The following is a 15,053-nucleotide window of genomic DNA, read 5'->3' on the forward strand; positions in this document are numbered from 1 at the left end:
AAAATCCTTATCAGGTAAGGCAATCTATTTTGTACTTTGCTTTTAAACGAACATTTCAATAATGCGTATTTTCTCAAAATATAACTCGTGCCGCCGATCATATATGAAATCCCAGCTTAAAAAATTCCCCTTATCAATTTTTGGATTTTCGTCCCTAACATCATTTGTATAAATCCTAGGTATTAACTTTAGCTAAATATGGAAACAAAGCCGACTCACCACAAAGCGCAATTAATTTTCCAGATTATACTTACTGTTTGTCATATGTTTTGTTATATAATTGGCTTGGCCAGTCCAAAACCCAAACAAACCCGAACCCAATACCGGGCATTGATGTTGTGCAGTGGGAGAAGTGGGGAAATCCGGACGTATTGAATGGAATCGGATGGGTTTCATTCATGAGCACGTAGGGCGCCGTTCCTAGGATCTACCTGCCTAAGCGTGGGAAAGTTGCTCACAGCGAGGAGGACTACCTCCAGGTAGTCGCAGGAAACTGGGCTGCTGCTCCGCAATTGCATCGCGGGCTGCCAGTGGGTTTTTGTATTTATCCGTCGCCGGGAGTTCCTACCCCCTGCCCATGAAAATTTCCAAGTGGAAAACGGCAAATTTCCGGTTTTTTGACCAGGCCCAAATTTCCCACGGGCCGGCCCCAGGAGGGCGCCCAGATCAGGCTATATAAGTCTGCTGACCAGCATCGTCATCATTCAGTCGAGCTAACGACATCGCAAAGGAAACATCAAATATTATTATCACTATAAAATCAGACAACATGCTTTTTGCAATCACATTACTTCTGGAAGTTACCTCCACCTTGGCTGGAGTTTTGGAACCCATGAACTACTACCAGTACACCCAGTATCAAGCTCCAATCTCCTGGGAGGATATAACTGGAAAAGGACTAAAACAGGCTCTTGGAAGTTGCCAGCAGAGCTTCCAGTGGCAACGATGGAACTGCCCTAGCCAGGATTTTGTACAAAAGAACTCCAAGCCAGAAGAGAAGACTCCGAATAGGGAGGATGTCTATGTGGCGGCCATCTCCATGGCAGCCATAGTTCACACACTGACTAAGGATTGTGCGAATGGCGTGATCGCAGGATGTGGATGCACTGAGAACGCCTTGAATGTTCCTTGTGCCCATGAACCCTCCAAGGCACTGGAGCAGTTCGTGAAGCAATTTGGAACAGGATCAGGAGCCACTGCTCACAATCGACGGGTGGTTGGAGCTCTTCTAGAAAGATCCCTGGAGCAGGAGTGCCGGTGCAAGCAGCCAGGACCTGTGCAGGGCAACTGCCAGGAAGAGGAGTGTGTGGCTGTACTCAAGCCCTTTGAATCCATTGCCCAGGATCTCCTCCAGATGTACGACGATGCCATCCAACTGGACAGCGCCAGTAGCAATCTGAAGATCATGTGGGAAAACATTCCCCTCGACTCTTTGGTCTTCATGCAGGACTCGCCCAACTACTGTGAGCACGATTCCCGAGGATTGTGGAAGGGAACTCGTGGTCGCCAGTGCTCCAAGGATGGCAGCGGTTCTCTGGAGGAGCGCCTCTCCTGCCAGCAGCTGTGTCGCGTCTGCGGATATCGCGTTCGGTCACAGCACTTGCGATCCGAGCGGAGGTGCAACTGCAAACTGGTCTGGGGATTCCGACTCCAGTGCGATGTGTGCGTCCAGCTGGAAAAGCAGTACTCCTGCTATTAAAAGGATGATCCATAAGGAAGCCGGGGCGCTGGTCGAGACCCATGAAGAAATAATACCTTAATTTAAGTTAATTTATTTCAACCCACCGCTAATTTATTGCCACAACAAATAATATCAATAAATACTTAATTTTATATATACCATACATAACATTTTCTAATCGCCTTTCTACAAGTTTATGGGGACTTTGCATTTTTATGAAGTCATTATATCATCGAAATCGGAATCACTTTCTGCAGGTGTTTATAAAAATGAAATATGCTTTCATTCACAGTTTTCCATCAGCAGGTGTTGTACTGGATACTTTTTTGCCAATTTAACATGCACAATTTTCCAGTTGCCTAATAAAGTCAACCTTTTATCTGTGGGTTCCATTTTACCCATGATATAATGATATATATAACCAAACATCTAACTGACCCTTAATTTCAATTACGACCCAAGAGAAAACACAGTTAATCAACCCGATTTGTGTGTATGTTTATTTCGAAGTACTAAAAGCCTAGAACCGAACTTATAGCAATGTGAGACTGTGTTCCCCCGATCTAGCTGATCCAGGTGGTCGGTTTGCCCTCAACCCGATAGCCATTGTAGGCGGCAGCCGCCGAGGAGGCAGCGGCGGCCAACTCCGACCTCCGACTGGGTTCGCCGGCCCAGTAGGAGGGCACCTCGTAGCTCTGGACCATCTTGTTGCCATTCTTGATGGCCGAGATGATCAGCAGGAAGATGGCCAGTTTGCCCACCAGAATGGATTTGACCAGGAGCAACTTCAGCTTGGTGACCAGAAATGGAACAATGGCCGATTGGATGAGGAAGGGGAGGATGAAGAGTGGTAAGACTTTGGTGATCATGTCGTACTTCTTGCCACGACCTAAGAAGATTATAAATTTTATAAGTTAGTATTAATTTATACTATTTTTAATGTTATATAAACCCACCTTCTTCACTATTATCTAGGGTTAACCAGCGAGCTCCCATGATCTCCTTGAGATTCTCGCCATCCAACTTCACGTGCACAATGTCGTTGCTCATGTCCAGACTGACATTGAGTCCAGGACCCACATGATACCGCTGAATGGTCTCGTTCTCTAGGTCAGGATCACTTTCAGGTTGATCCGTTTCGGTTTCCACCTCCTCCCGCCGCTTGTTGCGATCCTTGCGCTTGCGTTTGCGCCGCTTTTTGCCAGCTAAGGATTCACTATCATCGTAATTTGGGGATTCGGTTTGAGCCTCCATCAAAGCCTGCGCCTGGCCATCCTGACGGATCTCCTGGGCCAGTGAATCCCTGGGGTCCTGCTGATCGGGACCCGACGATTCGGGGGTCTCATTCTCCGCCATTTGGGGGGCACTCACGCGATCTCGCAGCCTTTTTTTGTACTCACTGGTCGTCTTGTTGCCCAGATAGGTGCTCTTGTAGTTCTTGTAGATGCCCATAAAGATGTGCGAGTTCTTGCGCAGCGCCTGCTTGTCCTCCGGCTCATAGCTGCTGGCCAATCCTCGGGCTGCCTCCTGGCTGGCGGTGGATGTCTCCTGGTTGCCATCAGTATCACTATCCTGGCCAAAGGCCAGCGAGCTGCAGAGCACGCACAGTAAAAGGAATCTCACCAAGTGACCGTTCATCTCTGTTGCATGTCCAAGTTAAATTTGAGTCCAAGGAAAAATAAAGCTGCGTGCAACCGCTGCAATGGCCAGCCGCAAAATGTGGCACGATCGGCGGCGGCCAAGAGTTTTATCAACTCCGAAGAAAGCTGAAGAAAAGCAGCAGCACGGCTGCTGTAGAAAAGCCAAAGCTAGCTGCATTCTGAGACTGGAATGGAGCTGGCATTTGAATTGAGCACAGAGACAGCTGAAAGAGTCGAGAAGTTGCCGCTGCAAGTTGCAATGTTGCAGGTTGCCGCCGCTAGAACACGATTCTTGTGCTGGATCCTCTTCAATTAAATTGCCACTGGTCCAAGTCGATGTCTGTGTTACAAGCGAAAAAAATACAAATATCTAGAGTAGGCCTGCAATTTCTCAGTGATCTCGCTCATTGATTTCTTTTAGCTTTAATTGCCCCCGGGACCCCGGGACACCGCTGCATTGGCCATAAATAAAGCCGGCTGTCTAAGTAGCCTGCTAACGGTTCCCGACTCTATACTCCATACTCCATACTACATGCTCCATTCTTTACCGCACAACTTCAGACGCCTCCAATTAACGCTTGACGGCCATCGCATGGGAAAGTTGTTGACAAAACTGGCGCAGGCGGCAGGCAGATCGCTCTCAAAATCAAAATCCAGAGTAGAAAGTAAATTCTATCCATCCATTAGCTTTTGCGAAAAATCCGCTTTACGTATTTGGTCACCTAATTTACTTTCACACAATTAGCAAACAAATACTCCAATTCGCAATAGGGAAATCTTAATGCGGATCGATTGCAGTAGCTATGGTTTTATTGTCCCAATGGCCGTGTTTTATGTCCACCATATCACGGTTCGATAACAAGTAGCACATACTAGCTTATCTTATCTTTTATTAGTAAAAAGAAAAGTCGGATAATCCAATCTAAATAGTATTAGACACATGGCAAGCAAAAAGTGCAAGAATTATGGTCATAACATTTCTGAGTCATAATAGTGCTTTATATCTTGACACCTTTTACAGAACATACCATATACATTTAAGTGAATTAATATATTTAAGTTCTAAGAATTTATTTTATAAATGTAGAAAAATGTTTAGATCTCTTAAAATTAATTCATAAATGTATACAAAAACTCCACGGACTGAAAAAACGGTATAGGCTTGCCTTGCATTTTGATTTATTTCCGTTAATGAAAGTGAATTGCAATGACGAAGACGTGGTGTGCCAACATTCATCAATGAAAAAATCGTATAAGACAAAGTTGCCGTTTTTTAATACAGCTATAGTTTAAACATTAAAATGCAGTACCTTATTGTTAATTAGCTGATAAATCATTATCGACCAGCGACGAAAAATGAAAGCGAATCGATCGCTAAGACTTGGGTGCTGCCCTCAATATAGACACGCGTCGTGAAAGAATGCCCATGTCCAAGTTTTAAGTCCGAGTTCCATGTCCAAGTTCCTATGCAGCACACCCCCAAATGCGTTGCGCCCGAAAAAGGGCCCCTTCAAAGGCAGTGAAAATAATGACGGACTGCATGCATATTCAAAGGAGTGCACTGCAAAAAAAAAAATAATAAAATTATTAATATAATAAAAATATAGATCATTTGCCAAGGATATTATACACAAATGCATAAAAAATTATATTAAATATTTTAGTTTATAAATATAGTGTAAATTCTTTACTTAACTATAATTATTTATTATCAAATCGTTAAACAGAAAAGAAAGTATAATAAAACCTCTGCAAAATCCCTTCTTTTCATAGTTTTAATGACATATACTTTTTTTAAAAAAAGGTAGCTAAAACTTGTTATTCACAGTGTACTGACATCTACGAGTCGGGGGCAGTCTGATGGCGGTCTGAGTCGTATGGCAGCGGCACGATTTGCTTGTTTTGGCACACGTTCGTGCTACGCTGCGGCTGCGCGATGTCCGGCTGCCGAATTTCAAGTAGCCGCCCAGTGAGCCGGCCCAAACACAAAACCCTCGTCGATAAAAGCCAATGTCAATGTGAGCCCTCCATTCAATTGTTAACCAGTGCCGGAGTCGTGCAGTGCAGCAGTGTCAAACGGATTACCAGATACTCATCCTCAAGGAATCAACGATCATCGAATCAAATCGAAATGGCCGCCAACCAGAAGATTGTGTTTGCCCTCGTTTGCCTGTTTTTGGCCTGTGATTTGGTGCTTGGTCAGCAGCAGGCGGCCAACAGCTCGGATGCGGATTCGGATGTGGCGGGTTAGTGAAAAAAAATAGTTCTTGGAGATCAATTCAAGAAATCTATCAATGAAATCTCCTCTTCAGAACATATTTGTGTGCTTTTTACTGGTATACAAAATATTTAGGATGGAACCTAATTGAGATCCCTTAATAAGTTTGTGAATAAAGTTAATTGGTTTACCCCTTTTTCCAGAAAGCCGTACTTTTGGCCATCATTTCCTGCGGCGCATAAGCTTCGCCTTGGTGCCAGGCGCCTTCGTCGTTGGCGTGATCACCACCCTGCTCGCGGCCTTGACCGTCGTCTCCATCAAGGGATTGGGCGTGGGAGTCATCCTACTGGTGCTGGCCATCGGTCAGATGCTGTCCCGAGCCCTTCCCGTCCAGGCAGCCGCGGCCTATGCCGCCGCCCCCCTTCCCGTCCAGGCTCCTGTGCCCGTGGTCTACTCCCACTCGCACACCCAGCAGCCCGTCTGGCTGGAGAAGGAGTGGTAGATCGAATAGTTCACCTTTGACCTGGATTTAATGCAAGACGAGGATTCAAACTTACCTCAGCCTCAGCGAGCATGCAACCAAATAATAATTTAAGTCTAGTTTAAATTATTTATTTAACTTATTTATTGATTACAAGTAAAAGAATGGCAAAGGCATTCAGCAGAGAATTTTCGTTATCAAATAATAATGAAGATTAGTCTGCTGAATGAAGTTATACAATTAAATTCTTAAATATTATTTAGAATGATTTCTGCTGAAAATCGTTCTATTGAAAAGATAATAAATAAAGGCATATGATACTGAAAGAATTCAATTAATTCGATCTCTCATATTTTTTCCAGCAAAATCTTCACCTTTTTGGTATTTTTAAAATGCTTGTCAGTTGTGAAAATAACATATCAATAATCGAAATTTTCTGCTGACATCGCCCATGGATTTTATTGGATTGCGTATGTTTTTCTGCTGCCCCTGTGGAAAGTGAAATTTCTATCTCATTATGAATTCGACGGAGGGCGTTCGTGATTTACGGTTCTTTTAACTGCTCTTCCGCAGTGCCACACGTATAGAAAGTCAATTGATACTCCCAGTTCCAAAATAATCGAAATGGGTCACACTTAGTCGGAACACCAATGCCGATAATTGGCTACCGCCCGGATTTCTCCTTGACTATACTTATACCTCATTATGGTTAGAGACTAATTAATTAACTCTCACTTGATCCATCGACACTTAATTCAAGGCGTATCGATTTTCTAGCGATCTATCCACTCAATCATCTTGAATCCGGCTTTAATTGTTCCACTTTGCGGCAATTTTTACAATTTTGCACACTGTCAACAAAGTAACGGATACACTCGAAGATTAATATGTATTTTAATTTGTGTAGGCTAGTATAGAAGTTTAAAGGTAACTAAAGAGAACTGAAAACAAAAGGTATAGTAACACTTCCCAAGTTCTGTAAGCATTACAAAAATTGGTATCAGAATTTTTGTTCATAACATTTTATTATATTCAAATTTTTTTATTTTTATCATTATTTAAGAAACAGAAGAGAACAAAATTAGTTGAAAATTGTTTGTAGACGAAAAAAATATACGTTGGATAAAATTATGTTATTCCTTGGGTTCTTTAACTTTTCTATTTCGATGTAATACAAATCAAATCCTGGAACCCCCGTTGAGTAACTTTTACTTGCAGTCGCACTAGTGACACAGTTAATGCGACTGAAAAATGAGCCAGGTGCGCCAGATTCTCGGCTGGGACAGATTTTATTCTGGCGGTGATTAGTGGCATCACAACTGGCCCAAGAATTTTGGCTGTAAACAATCGAATCCAACGGCCGTAAGTCAGGCAAGTGGGGCAAGTAGCAAGTGGCAAGTTGATAGCGGCAAGTGAGAGCAACTGCCGCCTGACCCGCTAAACTAAATCTAAGAGGCAGCCAAGCGTTGGCGAGCCAATCGCAAACCAGTTGGCCCGGCCGGAGGAAAGTAGTGGCCAAGAATCGACGAGACAATCGGGCTAGGATTGCAGCTGCTCTTGGCCAAGATGTGCATTCAGTTTTCCACTGTCACTGCTGCGGTGCAGTTGTGTTGTTTGGGCAAAAAACAAACCAAAATATAAACAGAAAATGCGTACCAACCAAGCAAGATCCTTAGCCAGGCACATCCTGCTCGGACTTGGCCTGTGCCTCCTTTTAAACTTCACCCCACTTCTTGGCCAAGATTCAGTAACTCCTAGCGAAGACTTGAACCAGACGACCACAGGTCGCAGTCAGTCGGCGAATAGTGTGTCATACTTTAGGGCGTCGATTCCAATGAGAATCTACGAATGTCTAAGGGATTTCACCATGCTACACTGCACAAAATTGTATGTGCTGCAGAAGATGGATGAGCGCCGCCAGATGCCCAATAGCGGCAATCTCACCCGGGACTTTGTGGACCAGTTCTTCGGGGAGGAGACCCAGATGGGCAGTCTGGTGGGGAAGAAGTATCAGAAAATGTCCGAGAAGGAGCTCAACCAGCGGCTGGTGGTGAACTTCCAGCGCTTCTTCAAGCACCGCGACCTCAAGCTGCACTTCCTATCCGGAATGCTGGTGAAGATCGTGCCCAGCAAGGACAACAAACTGAAGTTTTCGCTCAAGAAGAGTAAGTATTTACCCCAAAAAAATGATATACAACATAAACCTAATAAAATACAGTTTAAGCATACCCGAAAATTATATTATAGTTTTGCATTTGATCTTTCATAAGAGGAAATATGCACAACGCACCTACTCATTAAAATTCATTCACTTGATTTCTAAGAACACCTATTAATTTACTTTCTCACATTTAAATAATACTATATTAATGTGGCTTTTCATATAACTAGTTTGGTCAGTTCGATATTGAGCGTGGCTTTAATCATTTGGAAATATTCCGCACATGCACGAAATAAGTGATGCCGAATTTTATGCAGGGAATTTCAATTGAATAGATAATAAATATGTTTGAGAACCGGAAATTGACAGCATAACTAAGTTTTCTCTAACACAATACAAGGTTTTAATACTGATTTACGTAATACGTATACATTCTAGAATTTTGTTTAAATTGTGAATACATGTTTGCAAGTTTTATAAAATAAAGATTCTATTCCTTTCCTTAAAGCCCCAAAATCCCGGATGGGCCGTTCCCGCAGACGTGAGACCGAAGAAATGGAGCTGAACCTGATGAATCTCCCGTCCATTAGCGGTGGAGGTGCCAATAGCGGAAGTGTGGAGAACTACGAACCGGAAGCTGAAGGGGACTCCAAGCAGCAGGGCGTCTTGGGAGGCGGAGGGGGCGTGGCAGGTGGAGAGAGCGGTGGCGGAGGGGTGTTGGGTAAGCGAAAGAAGAAGAACTCGTACAAGGTCACCATGATGCAAGTGGCGGTACCCATGCTGATCTTCCCCGTCGTCCTGCTGGGCAGCCTGCTACCCTTCATCCTGCCGGCCCTCAAAATGGCCACCATCCTGTCGCTGGTGATGAACAACGGCGCCTTTATGGCGGCTCTACTGTACGCAGCCCGCACCCAATTCAACACCCACGAGGAGCAGCACATCAGCTACAGTTAGCTCCCTAGCTAATGACCACCCTCTGTCCACTTTTCCAATAAAAACTGTCTCCTGTGTCATGGTTTTATTTTTTCTTAGTCTACAAAACTTTTGGTAAAAAGGAGATCATTTTTAGTCTTGGTAAATATTAATTTAACAATATGTTTTGGTTAGTCACAAAAATGGAATTAACTGAAATTTTAAATAGGGAATATCACCAGATAGCCAATATTAATTGAACCCCCTGAAACATTTTTGAAGCAATATTTATTGCTTGGGAAATTTAACCTCTGATATATATCATATAACACTTTCGTTAAGTTTATTTCCCAAAAGCCTACCCATGCCTAAATAGAAAGCGTGAAAAGCTTAAAAAATCAATTAGTTGAATGCTAGCTTAGAACAAATTACAATAATAAAACTTTCCTACGGTGTTAATGGGTTAATGGGATGAAATAAATATAATAATGTCTATGTCATGAATGTAGTTTATACGACCTAAGAAGAATTGCTTTCAAATGGCTTGGTTTATTGAGCGTAAAATGGCCATAATAGTCGGGTTTCATATGTATTGCGGTAGGTAAGGGCATAACAAACTTCGCTATAAATGGATAACGATACTACTTGAGATATTTTATAGAAATTCGTTTAAAAGAAAAATATTTCTTCAACAAACACACTATCCAACAAATACTTTGAGATTCCAAAAATATTGAAACTTTAAAAGCTCATTTAAAATAATCTTTTGTAGAACAATTTGCCACAAAGAACATTTCTTATTAAAAAAACGTTAAATAAAAAAATGCAAGCAATTTTTTTTTTTAAGTTTTATATACTTTTTTTGAGTTTTCAACAATAGTTGGTTTTTGAAATGTACAATTTTAGACCTACATAACTAACACAATGTACACACACATAAAAGTCGATGCTTAAAATAGATCTTAGCAGGTACGCTTAATTCTAGAACCTCTTGCGTAAATATACAGTTATATATAAGTATAGAGATAGATATAAAGATAGGGAGAGAGTGGCAGATGTGTTCATTATCCCCGAACGACAAGTGCGAGAAAGGGATTGTGTAGAGTATTAATAAGGTGCAGAATTTTTTAACACTCTGTTGCTGCCAACGAGTTGCTTTGACTAATCTCGAATAGTTTTCATTTGTTTTGTTGTATTTGGAATTGAAGCCATTGATATATAAGATGTTCTTGCTGCCATCGGATCGGGTCTCACGGTCGGAATCCCCCTTGATTTTGACTTTCTTTGTCCTTTCTAGTTTGTTTAACAGCCACCATTTGAATGCGTAGGCAGTACGGAGAAATAGGCAATTAATATAATTAAATACTGCGGCCCGATGTGGCAGCAAGAAGTGTGTTCGTTTGGGTGAACTCCCCAGTTCTCCCCCAATCCTCTAATCCAGCTTGCACTCGGACTCCTTGTTCACCACATTGGCGCTCTTGCGATCCTCCTCGCTGATGTCCTTGTCGTCCCATCCCCAGATGGCGTGCTCCTCCTTCTCGTGATCCAGATGGGCCACCAGTTCGCTAGTGGGGATAGCACTGTTGTTGTTGGCATCCAGCAGAGCGGCAATGTGGGAACCATCACCAGTGCGCAGGACTCGCTTGTACACCATCTCCTGGGACACGAACTTCAAATCGTAGGCTTGACCTTTAAGAGGGAAACCAAATATATACAAGTTAGAAAATGTTTTGGTATTATATGCGATTCAATAGAACTCACCGATCTTAGCCATCACATCGATGAAGGCCGTCGTCCAGTTGAAGCTGTAGGTGCCCAGCTCAGCTGCCTTGTAGTCCCAGGGGAAGACGTGGTGGTAGTTGTGCCATCCCTCGCCGATGGTCAAGGTGGACACCAACTTGTTGTTCATGGCACTCACATTGACATCGTAGGGCTTCATGCCGTAGAAGTGGGCGGCGCTGTTCACCAACCAGGTGAAGTGGAGCGACAGGCAGAAGCGCAGCATTGAGCAGGTGAAGAAGCAGACACGCAGCGAGCTGCCCATCACGTAGTAGGGGAAGATCATGGGCAGGGCGAAGCAGCAGATGGGCATCACCACAAAGTAGAGTCTGGAGAAAAAATATTAAATAAATATAGTAGATACAAAGGATAGTCAACATTCAGTGCTAATTTGAAGTCATTTGTTGTATATTAAGTGTGAAAATTGTGTTTCTAAAGTATGAAAATATTTTTTAAATTTAAAAATCATCTTGAAGATTTAAATCCACCCTTAAAAGCCTCGAAATGTAGGCTATAAAATAATTCACAGAAGAAATCAAATACCATTGCCTACTTTCAGGCACTCAAAGTATTTGTTCGACACCCTGATTGATTATGGTAATTAAAATAAATATTCATATAATTTTCTATGCCAATCACTCACTTCTTCTGGAACATGACAACGGGATCCTGCTCAATGTCCTCCATGGAGATCTGCTTGCCCTTGCTGGTCACATCGGGGTGCTTCTTGCACATCAGCCAGCCCATGTGGGCGAAGAAGAAGCCGCGGCGGGAGTTGTGGGGATCGGCGTGTGTGTCGGTGAACTTGTGGTGCACACGGTGGTCACGGGTCCACTCCCAGATGCTGTTCTGGAAGGCCAGCGACTGGCACAGCATCAAGAAGATGCGCAGCGGCAGCTTGGCCTTGTAGGCCTTGTGCGACCACAGACGATGCACTCCGGCCGTGATGCCCAGACCTCCGAGGAACATGGTGGCATAAACTGAGGGGACAAACCAAAAGTTAGCTAACTGCAGACGGGGCTCGGTGATACCCAAACTCACCTGGCAAGAGCTCCAAATAGGCACTCTCGGCGAAGACCAGGTACAGACCGTACAGGGCCATCGAGTGGAGGATGATGAAGAGACCCACGTTGCGCCACACGATCTCCATTTCGTAGGGCTTGTTCTCAGGGGTCTTCGTCTCCGCCTTCTTGGCTACCTTCTGGGTGGGCGTGGTCGTAGCCACGGGGGCGGCAGGGGCGGCGGGCGTGGCAGCCCTCTTGTTGTTATTGCCATCGGCAATGGCCGTCTCGGCCAATATAAAGGTACTGCCTATTATGTTGGGCGACATCTGCAAACACAACCGGAAAAGAAAAAAAGTATATTGAGTATATTAGTAAACCAATTGGTATTCAAAAGTTTTCTTCCTGATTTATGGCCTGTCGTCTCGATTATGTGGAGCCGCCAGAGATGGGTGCTCCTCTATCGACAGTGCTTTTCCTCATTAAGATGCAGGACAGGCAGCTATCTCTCTATGGCTCGCCATATGGAAGGCATCACCCCAGCTGCACGACTAATTATGGACCACAATTGAGGTGAGTGCCGAGCGGCGACCTTCGCCAGTTGGCCAGCTTCAATGATACTCAAAATGATACAAAGATAGCAAGCCGGAAGCGCAAAAAGAGAATTCCGAATAAAACGAAATCCGAACCCCAAGCCAAAACAACAAAATCCCCGCCGAAAAACAATCAATAATATTTTTTTTTTTATGTTGTACACGACCAATGAAATATTTGCATACCCATTCTTTACCAACGCTGGTGAGTCTATCAAACGTTTGGCAGTTATTGAAAACCTGTAAAGGTTGTTTAAGAACCATACAACATGTGATCTAAAAATAAATATAATTCTTTATGAAAAGTTCTTGGGGGAGGGCTTGTATATAATTAGAAACATTACTTCTAGAATCTCAAAAGTCTATACTTTGTTGCAAAATGTTGCAAACTTTTTCGAAATGCAATAGCATACGTTTCACAACTAAGGGTGACCAAGAGTCATTGGCTATTTAGGTAGACCATTGTGAATTTGAATAACTTTGTAATTATGCAGAGCTGAATTAATTCATGAGCGGAGGTCATGAGTTCAGTGCGACACATTGCACATACGCCCGGTGGGTCCATTAACCGCAATGCACTTTGAAGCCATGCAATTCGTGTTTTCCCCTGTCTTTCGGATAATTGATATTTGCGGGTGCTCAAGCGAGGCATCGCCACCTGAAGTTGGCAACAGAAATAAGTTGGCCAAATGGCTGATCTTCAACTCTCTAGAATAGATAAATTAGACAACCGGTTGACCTCAGCGCGGTTGCATGTCTCGTATGGATTCAAAACAAAAGTATTCTTACGGCTGGGGGCTTTGCGCATAGATTTGAAGCCATTAACTGGCTGCGGTTCAATGTCAAGTCGTGTGTTTTGAATTTTATTCGCCTGCTTAATTCAGGCTTTCGGACTAGGTGGCCTGTGACTGGGGGCGATATGTAAACCACGGGTAATTAGACTCACTATTAGGGGCAATTCGTTATCGTGGCGATAAGGGGAGTGAAATTGTATAAACGATATAGACCGTACTAGTTAATATCATGCAGGTGCCACGCGCTGGCTGAATTAAACTAGTTTTGCCACGGGTCTTCTTCAGATCGAATGCGACAATCGGATGAGTCCAGCACTCCGTCATCCTTACCGGATTATTAGCATAGTTAAGTAACCACGATCAATTTATGTATAGAACAGCTTTTGTTTCAGTTTCGGGTTTTGGGATCTCCGTCTTCGAATCAAGGTTGATGTTGCCAACGAGTTTTGGGGGTTTTGGCAAGGTTTAATATTTTGGGTTTGGCTGAGGTAGGTCCACTTGGCTCTAGGCTTCTCGAGACGAACTCTGTCTGACCACGTCACAAATCAGTCAGAGTGTGGGTAATAAATATATAGTTATGGAACCTGACTCAAATCTAATGCGGGACTGTGATTGATACCACGGGAGGAGCCCCATTGATCGATTCGAGCAGCGCACGCAGGTGGCGACGATTGGCGCATACCAAATACACCGGACTGACTGGATGGCACCCAGAACAAAAAGTGGGAACGTGACTTTGGTCTGGTCAGGGGTCTACGGTTCTCCAACTACCCATCTAAACAGATCTTCCCCCGACTTAATATGCTTATGGTCGCATTATGCGTGGCATCCATACTCATTATCGCACACTTTGACGCATTCGCAATTAGCGTGTGCGGCTAAGAGCAAAGAGATTCGACTCTATAGAATTCCATTCGGTCTATTTAGGGATAGCATAATTTTAGTATTATGAGGGTTACGTGAGGCGTCACTGGCCACCCTCTTTTTGGTCTTGCGTCAGACACTTCATATGATTCTTTTCATAACTATATTTTACTGCGCGGTGGAATGTTATTTCCTATAGGTGAATCACATGGTCGATTGGCTATTGACGATCGAAGTTGAAATTCGGCTCAAACTTTTACGATAGTCAATCGAGATGCTATTTTGTTTCCTGCTTGCTTTGCTTCCGCAAAGACAAAGCCCCATCAAAATCATACGGGTTCTTAGTCTTTATAGGAACAGATTCCAATTTCTATTCCCCTAACCCAACACACACTCACCTTTAGGGATTGAGTTGCAATGTAAAAGTGTAGAAAGTCGAAGTAGAGCACTCAAAATCCGCTGAGTTCGGTTCGCTCACAACACACTAGATCACTGTTAGCACTCGAGTTCGTTTCGAATCGCCTCGATAAGGACGACTCCTTACGTGGTACGTTGGTTATCTGAGTTTGTTTTCCACTTTTTACAGCCACTACACACGGCACGTCCACGAGGCGCGATGAATGCACGGCGTATGAGGGATCGGAGCAACTGGCAGTGCTTTTTAAGCGCCTAGTTCAAAGAATTCGCACAGTACCGCGATCGATCGTTAGACGCTGAGACTTTGAGACGCTGATCGAGTTGAGAGAGCAGGCGGACGGATACAGTGCCTCAAAAGTTAACCAACACCGAAATTTAAAGCCGTCTCTCCGCGACTTCGACGCTTCTGCCGCTGCTTCGGTTCTTGTGACGATCGTTTCGGATTGTATTTCGGATCACATCGGATGGTTTCGGATCGGATCTCGGATATACGGGGCCGGGGTCGCTTATGC

The 15,053-nt window shown here is 43.7% G+C and overlaps 5 protein-coding genes across 5 annotated transcripts; 3 read left to right on the forward strand and 2 right to left on the reverse strand.

Moving 5' to 3' along the window:
- The first annotated feature begins 139 nt into the window (after nt 1-139).
- On the forward strand, nt 140-1,793 carry wntD (wnt inhibitor of Dorsal). The gene has a single exon (XM_036821636.3). The coding sequence runs from the start codon at nt 770-772 to the stop codon at nt 1,697-1,699; it is 930 nt and encodes a 309-aa protein (XP_036677531.3). The 5' UTR covers nt 140-769; the 3' UTR covers nt 1,700-1,793.
- A 365-nt stretch (nt 1,794-2,158) lies between these two features.
- Nucleotides 2,159-3,415, reverse strand: Osi22 (Osiris 22). The gene is made up of 2 exons (XM_017088338.4): nt 2,638-3,415; nt 2,159-2,570 (listed from the first exon to the last, which is right to left on the reverse strand). Exons 1-2 carry the CDS (start codon nt 3,317-3,319, stop codon nt 2,245-2,247), a joined length of 1,008 nt encoding a protein of 335 aa, XP_016943827.3. The 5' UTR covers nt 3,320-3,415; the 3' UTR covers nt 2,159-2,244.
- Nucleotides 3,416-5,346: 1,931 nt separating this feature from the next.
- apn (apnoia) lies at nt 5,347-6,210 on the forward strand. The gene is made up of 2 exons (XM_036821624.3): nt 5,347-5,567; nt 5,743-6,210. Exons 1-2 carry the CDS (start codon nt 5,453-5,455, stop codon nt 6,039-6,041), a joined length of 414 nt encoding a protein of 137 aa, XP_036677519.2. The 5' UTR covers nt 5,347-5,452; the 3' UTR covers nt 6,042-6,210.
- A 1,380-nt stretch (nt 6,211-7,590) lies between these two features.
- On the forward strand, nt 7,591-9,194 carry LOC108020217 (uncharacterized). The gene is made up of 2 exons (XM_036821626.3): nt 7,591-8,185; nt 8,690-9,194. Exons 1-2 carry the CDS (start codon nt 7,669-7,671, stop codon nt 9,133-9,135), a joined length of 963 nt encoding a protein of 320 aa, XP_036677521.3. The 5' UTR covers nt 7,591-7,668; the 3' UTR covers nt 9,136-9,194.
- Nucleotides 9,195-10,390: 1,196 nt separating this feature from the next.
- On the reverse strand, nt 10,391-14,859 carry LOC108020216 (acyl-CoA Delta-9 desaturase). Its single transcript, XM_036821635.3, has 5 exons — nt 14,523-14,859; nt 11,914-12,202; nt 11,516-11,852; nt 10,855-11,201; nt 10,391-10,782 (listed from the first exon to the last, which is right to left on the reverse strand). The coding sequence occupies exons 2-5, from the start codon at nt 12,200-12,202 to the stop codon at nt 10,526-10,528; spliced, it is 1,230 nt and encodes a 409-aa protein (XP_036677530.2). The 5' UTR covers nt 14,523-14,859; the 3' UTR covers nt 10,391-10,525.
- Nucleotides 14,860-15,053: the final 194 nt, after the last annotated feature.

Source organism: Drosophila suzukii, chromosome 3, assembly GCF_043229965.1.
Source record: "Drosophila suzukii chromosome 3, CBGP_Dsuzu_IsoJpt1.0, whole genome shotgun sequence".
Taxonomy (NCBI): domain Eukaryota; kingdom Metazoa; phylum Arthropoda; class Insecta; order Diptera; family Drosophilidae; genus Drosophila; species Drosophila suzukii.